This window comes from Salvelinus alpinus, chromosome 1, assembly GCF_045679555.1.
Source record: "Salvelinus alpinus chromosome 1, SLU_Salpinus.1, whole genome shotgun sequence".
In the NCBI taxonomy this organism is placed as follows: domain Eukaryota; kingdom Metazoa; phylum Chordata; class Actinopteri; order Salmoniformes; family Salmonidae; genus Salvelinus; species Salvelinus alpinus.
The window spans coordinates 89,369,888-89,377,132 of record NC_092086.1 but is presented as its reverse complement, the minus strand read 5'-3'; the positions used below and the strand labels follow the sequence as shown (position 1 = coordinate 89,377,132).

General features: G+C 41.4%; 1 protein-coding gene across 4 annotated transcripts; it reads right to left on the bottom strand.

Annotated features, from left to right (window-relative positions):
* Positions 1-287: 287 nt before the first annotated feature.
* LOC139533358 (uncharacterized) lies at positions 288-4,463 on the bottom strand. Of its 4 annotated transcripts, none has more exons than XM_071331426.1 (8): positions 3,748-4,463; positions 3,254-3,354; positions 3,108-3,171; positions 2,923-3,004; positions 2,571-2,644; positions 2,129-2,380; positions 1,823-1,944; positions 288-627 (listed from the first exon to the last, which is right to left on the bottom strand). In XM_071331426.1, exons 1-8 carry the CDS (start codon positions 3,852-3,854, stop codon positions 596-598), a joined length of 834 nt encoding a protein of 277 aa, XP_071187527.1. In that variant the 5' UTR covers positions 3,855-4,463; the 3' UTR covers positions 288-595. The 4 variants fall into 4 exon arrangements, with proteins under 4 accessions (XP_071187527.1, XP_071187521.1, XP_071187514.1 ...); XM_071331420.1 differs by having other exon boundaries at positions 3,700-4,091; XM_071331413.1 differs by having other exon boundaries at positions 288-573; positions 3,700-4,091.
* Positions 4,464-7,245: the final 2,782 nt, after the last annotated feature.

Sequence of the window (7,245 nt, the reverse complement as noted above, 5' to 3'; positions counted from 1 at the left end):
GAAGTGAAGTTATTCTAGCAATTGACAAGATACAGTATCCAAAAATGGTCTGATGACTTCCTTGTCAGAAGCTCAAAGTGCAATTTCTTTATCAACAATGTTAGAGTTAAATTTGATTTGCACAGTAGGCAGTCAGATGTTTTAATCAAGATCACATGATTCACCATTTGGGTCTTAGTGCCACTGACACATATATACCTACTTTGCTCCTCTGAGACAGTGAGTGACGTTTGAAAAAGACAGTCACACACAAACCAAGGAAGCATTGCAGTCACAGGACAGAGGTGTTTTAGTGACAAATATGACTGAACAGTTACTTTATTCTCATGGTATTTGAAAACATTGACTTAGGTCTTGGGTACTAATTTACCAGTCTATACATACAGTATCTGAAATTCACAACAGTATTGATTAAAAGCCCACATTCAAATATCCTTCAATGTATACAAAAAAAATAAGTCACATTCAAGGTCTAGTTTTTTCAGTGTGTCTAACAGGAAGGAGTGTTTCAGTACAGGAGGCTTTTGGGAAAAAAGGTCAAGGTCCATCCTGGGCAGTGTGCACCACCCTCCTCTGATCAAAGCAGACATTGACATTAGTTGGGACACAAGAGTGTGCCTGCCACTGCTGTGTGCGTTTCAGGAGAATAGACAGTGGGACAGTTAAGCACACGTCACAACATATAATGCCTTCGGGAAAGTATTCAGAGCCCTTGACTTTTTAAAAATGTTGTTCCATTTTAGCCTTATTCTAAAATGGATCAAATAAATAAATCTCAGCCATCTACACACAATACCCTATTTTTTATTTAACCTTTGTTTAACTAGGCAAGTCAGTTAAGAACAAATTCTTATTTTACAATGACGGCCTAGGAACAGTTGGTTAACTGCCTTGTTCAGGGGCAGAACGACAGATTTATACCTTGTCAGCTCGGGGATTAAATCTAGCAACCTTTCAGTTACTGGCACAACGCTCTCACCACCTGCCGCCCATAAAGACAAAGCGAAAACAGGTTTAGAAATTTTACCAAATGTATAAAATACCTTCAAAAAGAAAGGAGGACCAAGGCACTCTTCATATAATTAATTAAAATGCCTTTATTAGTATGGCATGTTCAATAGAAACGTTTTTTTTTTTTTTAAACCGACGCGTTTCGGCTGCATGGCTTTCGTCAGGGAGGCCATGCAGCACTCTGGAGCAGGTTCTCAGACTAGGATGAAGGTTCACCTTCCAACAGGACAATGACCCTAAACACACAGCCAAGACAACGCAGGAGTGACTTCGGGACAAGTCTCTAATGTCCTTGAGTGGCCCAACCAGAGCCTGTACTTGAACCCGATCTACCATTTCTGGAGAGACCTGAAAATAGCTGTGCAGCAACACTTCCCATCCAACCTGACAAATCTTGAGAGGATCTGTAGAGAAGAATGGGAGAAACTCCCCAAATACAGGTGTGCCAAGCTTGTAGCGTCATACTGAAGAAGACTCGAGGCTGTAGAAGCTGCTAAAGGTGCTTCAACAAAGTACTGAGTAAAGGGTCTGAATACCTAAGTAAATGTGAGATTTCAGGTTTTTTTTTATTATAAAGGAGCAAAAATGCATAAAAACCTGTTTTTGAATTGTCATTATGGGGTATTGTGTGTAGATTGAAAAAAGGAATTTAAATCAATTGTAAAATAAGGCTAACGTAACAAAAACATTTAAAAAGTCAAGGGGTCTGAATACTTTCAGAAGGCACTGTATATCACTGATTAGAGTATGCATAAAGAGCTACAATAGCTACCACCCAATGAGGATCATTTCAGGCTATTGGAAGTCTTACTCTGTATGGTGGTTGCTGGTTCAGTTGTAGGCCTACCAGTCGTCCAGGAGTTGGTCTGCTCACCTGGTCGCAGCAGCTCTCTACGGTGATGCTTGTTGAGTCGCCGGGTGAAACGATGCCACCTGGTGGGAAAAGGTATTAAAATACTGTACCTCTGTCTAAGTCCAGTATTGAACACCACCACTTTTCTCTTAGCCCCAACCCTTTATACATATTAGTTTACCCCTAGGGGAAGGGGATAGGGGTTGAATTTAGATAGGAAAATACATTTTCAAAATAAAATATCCAGAACCCTTGGTCTATCACCTTTCCTGTGTGTCATTGTGCCTGTTCACCCTCTCCGCCTCCTCCTTCTTCTCATCCATCCATCGCTCCAGAAGCTCTTCTTTCTCTCTCCAGGCTGCTGCAAGCCCCTCCTTCAGCTCCCGCTGCTCCAACCGCAGGGCTGCCAACTCCTTTGATTGGCTCGCCAATGCAAACTCAAACTCTGATAGGCTGGCCTGCAGAAGGTTGGCCTCCCTGGCTTGAGTGACAGCTTCCTTCCGATAGCGGGAGACTCTAATAGAAGATGGTGACAGGAGTCTATGTAAGCTTATATCAGACAAGACATTAGACAACCTCTCAACTTATGATGCCTCCGTTTCATGCCTCATCTTTGTAGAACATTTCATGGATGTATTATTAAACCATATAGACTACTGTACCATAACATTAATGTATAAACAGATCTCATTGGTTGATCACTTACTGTGAGTGGCAGTATTGAAGCTCAGCATCTTTCAGGTACATGACGGTGGTCAGGTCAGAGACTGTCTGAGAGAGCTGGGGAGGAATAAGAGGAGAAGAAGATTGGACTAGTAAGAGCAGGTCAAAAATGTGATAAACAATCACTCACCTGTGTACAAGGCTATTATGTGAGTAATCTATGTGAGGGCTGGGGTTGCCAGAAGCAGCACAAGACATCAGTGAATCCAACTGATAGGATGACGTAGAACCTTAATGTAGCAGTATCACACACAACTCCATTTCCACAACCTGTGAAAAAGTGCACAATAATCTTGAAAATTGTGACTGGATCCAGTAAGATAATTGAAAGTCACCTTTTCTGTTATATGTTCACTCTCTCTGAGCTGGAGGTATAGTTCTCTGTGGTCAACCGTCAGCCCAACATCTCCTTCAGAACTGTGGAAAATATTGACATATCATTAGAGAATAGTCTTCAAATCATTGTTTGCAACACCTTTGCAAAACTCAGCATTTTCCCTAGGTGTTGCCATTGTCCTACCTGGGTCTCTGTACCTCATCCCAAAGTGTATCCCGTAAATTAAGCTGATGCGCTAGTTTGGACACTGAAAAGAGACAATCACAATATGTTGTCAAAGAACTAATGATTCAAATGTCATCAATACACAGATAACTCCGACAACTTACAGGTGTTGAAGATACCACTGAAGGGGTCCTTTTGTGTACAATCTCTCTGGAACAGTCTAGCGCGCACGTGACTCTTCCACCCTTCCATTGCGGTCTTTTCTCTGAAAATGTAAACGCCTTGTTCAAGGTTGCGATTGTTGACACAATTTAAAAACTTTAAATTGGCAAGAAACCTTGAATGAACACTGCGTCTGCCACGACATAAAACTTTATACTGTGAGCAGTCCAGTCTATCACGTAACTTTGTGATATTTTCGTCCCTCCACACTTCACATTCAATTCAGTGGCAGTCAGACCCAAGAGTGCATGTGGCAAAACATATAGCACTGACAAAACAAACAAGCTATTTGCCTGAGCGTCAGTTTATACAACAGTACAATTGATCCAGTGGATAAATTAATTAGCTAATGTTGCTGTTGTACCAGGTCATTCTGTCTTTGTCTTACCAGCAATATACTTTTATCTGAAATTCACACACGAACGTATGCGCCAACCTTAGCTGCGCTGATGAATGATTGCTTGCAGTTGCAGGGCTATGCACAAACTTCAACAGGACTGAGGATGCGGAGAAAAAGACTGCACCATACACAGGTCGACGCATAAGCACTGCTACTCATGGCTGGCTGGGCTCAGCTGCAACAGGATGTCTTCTTCCCACAGTATTATAGCGGTCTGCAAACAATCGTAGAGGTGCATGCCGCCACCTACTGTAGGGGTGGTAAACTATAGAAAAATATCCAATGTAGGAAAGGGGAAAAAACGACATCGAAATCATACAAAATACAAAAATAGACACATAAAATTACATACAAAATGGTCACTTCCTTCAGTCACATCCCTACACAGGCACCTGTGAGGGCGGAATATAATTTGTCAGGATTTCTTGCAATGTCTCGGATGTTAACCCATTGAGATCCAAAAAGTGTTCTGCTGCACTCACAAGGACTTCAATTTTCTCCGATTTCATCTTCGTTTGTGCTGTCCAGTTTATCAGCATTGCAAAAATATACTACAAAGTCCACCCTTTTCACATGTAATATATCAGGATTCCTTGATAGCCGAGAAACATTCACTTGTGTAGGCTCAGTTATCACTGTCTTCTCATGCTCCTTCCAATCTTCTCAACGCCTCCAGATAGGAGACACGCTGGAAAGCCCTTACTCTTGCCACCTGTCTCCTTCACCCTAACAGGGCAATCCGGGAAATCAGGCATATGTTTGCCACCAATGTTGCAGTATATAATCTCAGCTGGCACAGAATATTCTTCCCGTCTGCATACACTTGATACAAGACCAAATATTTTGCATTTACTGTCGTAGACACAAATATTGGCACCCTTGCACTTTTTTCAAATAATGCACATTTTTTCCCAGAAAGTTTTTGAAATGAAAACATATTTTGGTATCATCATATTTATGTGATTGGTTTGCAGTTGGAGAAAAAAAATCGGAATAATTTACTAAATGTTAGCTTATTCCACAAAGAAATCCTAAAATGACCCGGACAATATTTTTGGCACCTTCTAGAAGTAGTTAGAAATAATTAGATTTCAAGCAGGTGATTCTCCTTTGCTTTGGAATTGAACTTACCTGTGGTGAGTTGCAGGTGCCTGCAATATAAAAATCCCTCATTCAACCAGTTTTAATAAAGGAAAGGACTCATTCTCCTGTTTTGTGCCACAATGAGGATGGAGAAAAGAAAGAAAACCAGAGAATTATCTGAGGAGGTCAGACACAAGATTGTAGCCCAGCATGGAAAATCTCAAGTCTACAAGTCCATCTCCAGGGACCTTGATGTTCCTGTTTCCACCGTATGTAATGTTATCAAGAAGTTTAAAGCCCAGGCCACTGTAGCCAACCTCCCTGGACGTGGCCGCAAGAGAAAGCTTGATGGAAATTTGCAGCGAAGGATTGTTGGAATGGTGGAGAAAGCACCTTGATCAATTGCCACACAGATTCAAGCTGACCTTCAGACACAAGGTATGACAGTTTCAACTCGCACCATACGTCGCCAACTCAATGAAAGGGGGATATGGTAGGAGACCCAGGAGGACCACACTGCCGAGAGAGACATAAGAAAGCACGACTGCTATTTGCCAAAACACACCTGAACATGCCAAAATCCTTCTGGGAGAATGTCCTGTGGTCAGATGAGACCAAATTAGAGCTTTTTGGTGAAGCACACCATCTATGTTTACAGAAAACACAATGAAGCCTTCAAAGAAAATAACAGAGATTCAGTGAGGTTATGGGGTTGCAATGTCAGACCCAGTGTCAGAAAGCTGGGTCTCCGTCGAAGGTCATGGGTCTTCAAGCAGGACAATGACCCCAAACACTTCAAAAAGCACCCAGGAATGGTTCAAGACAAACCACTGGACTGTTCTGAAGTGGCCAGCAATGAGTCCAGATCTAAATCCCATTCAAAACTTGTGGAGAGATCTGAAAACAACAGTTGGGAGAAGGCACCCTTCAAATCTGGGAGAACTGGAGAAGTTTGCACAAGAGAAGTGGGCCAAACTGCCAGTACAGAGGTGCAGGAAGCTCATCGATGGCTATAGGAAGTGCTGGATTGCAGTTATTTTGACCAAAGGCTGTGCTACCAAATTTTAAGTCTAGGGTGTCAATAATTTTGTCAATGTCATTTCTGTTATTAAAAAAAATATATATATATATTAAGTTCTGAATCAAAAACAGGTTCTGTAATATTAACAGTAAAATAAAGAATTGTGGAGAACAAATACTTGGGTCAATTTCAATGTATTTTTAGCTAAAAATTGTGAGTTACTTGAAAAAAGTTCAAGGGTGCCAAAATGTTGCCCACTGTTGTATAACACTGAAGAGGCTTGTGCACAAACTCTAAAAGGGTATCTCATAAAGAAGGGAGAGACCCATCAAAAAACAATAATATGCAAGAAGTGGGTTTCCTTACTCCATACAGGACAGTCGATGCCTATCAATCACTTCACCTACTTCCTCAGGTACACTATATATACACAATAGTATGTGGACACCCCTTAACATTAGTGGACTCGGCTATTTCAACCAGACCAGTTGCTGACAGGTGTATAAAATTCAAGCACACAGCCATCCATTCTCCACAAACAAACATTGGCCTTACTGAAGAGCTCAGTGACTTTCAACGTGGCACCGTCACAGGATGCCACCTTTCCAACAAGTCAGTTTTCTGCCCTGCCAATTGTAAATGTTGTTATTGTGAAATGGAAACGTCTAGGAGCAACAATGGCTCAGCCGCGAAGTGGTAGGCCACACAAACTCACAGAATGGGACCGCCGACTGCTGAAGCGCTTAAAAATCATCTGTCCTCGGTTGCAACACTCACTACCTAGTTCCAAACTGCCTCTGGAAGCAACATCAGCACAAGAAATGTCCGTCTGTTTGAGCAGGGCTTTGAGTAGGCAAGACTAGCTATCTACAGTGAGTGAAACTGAAAGTGAAAAAAATTATCTCTCTCTCTCTCTTGCTTCATTTTGGAAGAAATTAATTTGTTCAAAACTGTTCAACTATTGTCTTTCTCTTTGAGTCAACTACTCACCACATTTTATGCACTGCAGTGCTAGCTAGCTGTAGCTTATGCTTTCAGTACTAGATTAATTGTCTGATCTTTGATTGGATGGACAATATGTCAGTTCATGCTGCAAGAGCTCTGATAGGTTGGAGGACGTCCTCCAGAAGTTGTCATAATTACTATGGAAGGGGGTGAGAACCATGAGTCGCCTAGGTATTGTATTGAAGTCAATGTACCCAAAGGAGAACGGAAGCTAGCTGTCGTCCGGCTACACCATGGTAATGTCCTACAGATTGCTGTTGAGGATACTGTAGCTCTTCATTACAAAACAGTGTGTTTTAATCAATTATTTGGTGACACACAGTAGCAGTCAAAAATTTGGACACACCTACTCATTCAATGATTTTTCTTTACTTTGACTATTTTCTACATTGTAGAATAATAGTGAAGACATCAAAACTATGAAA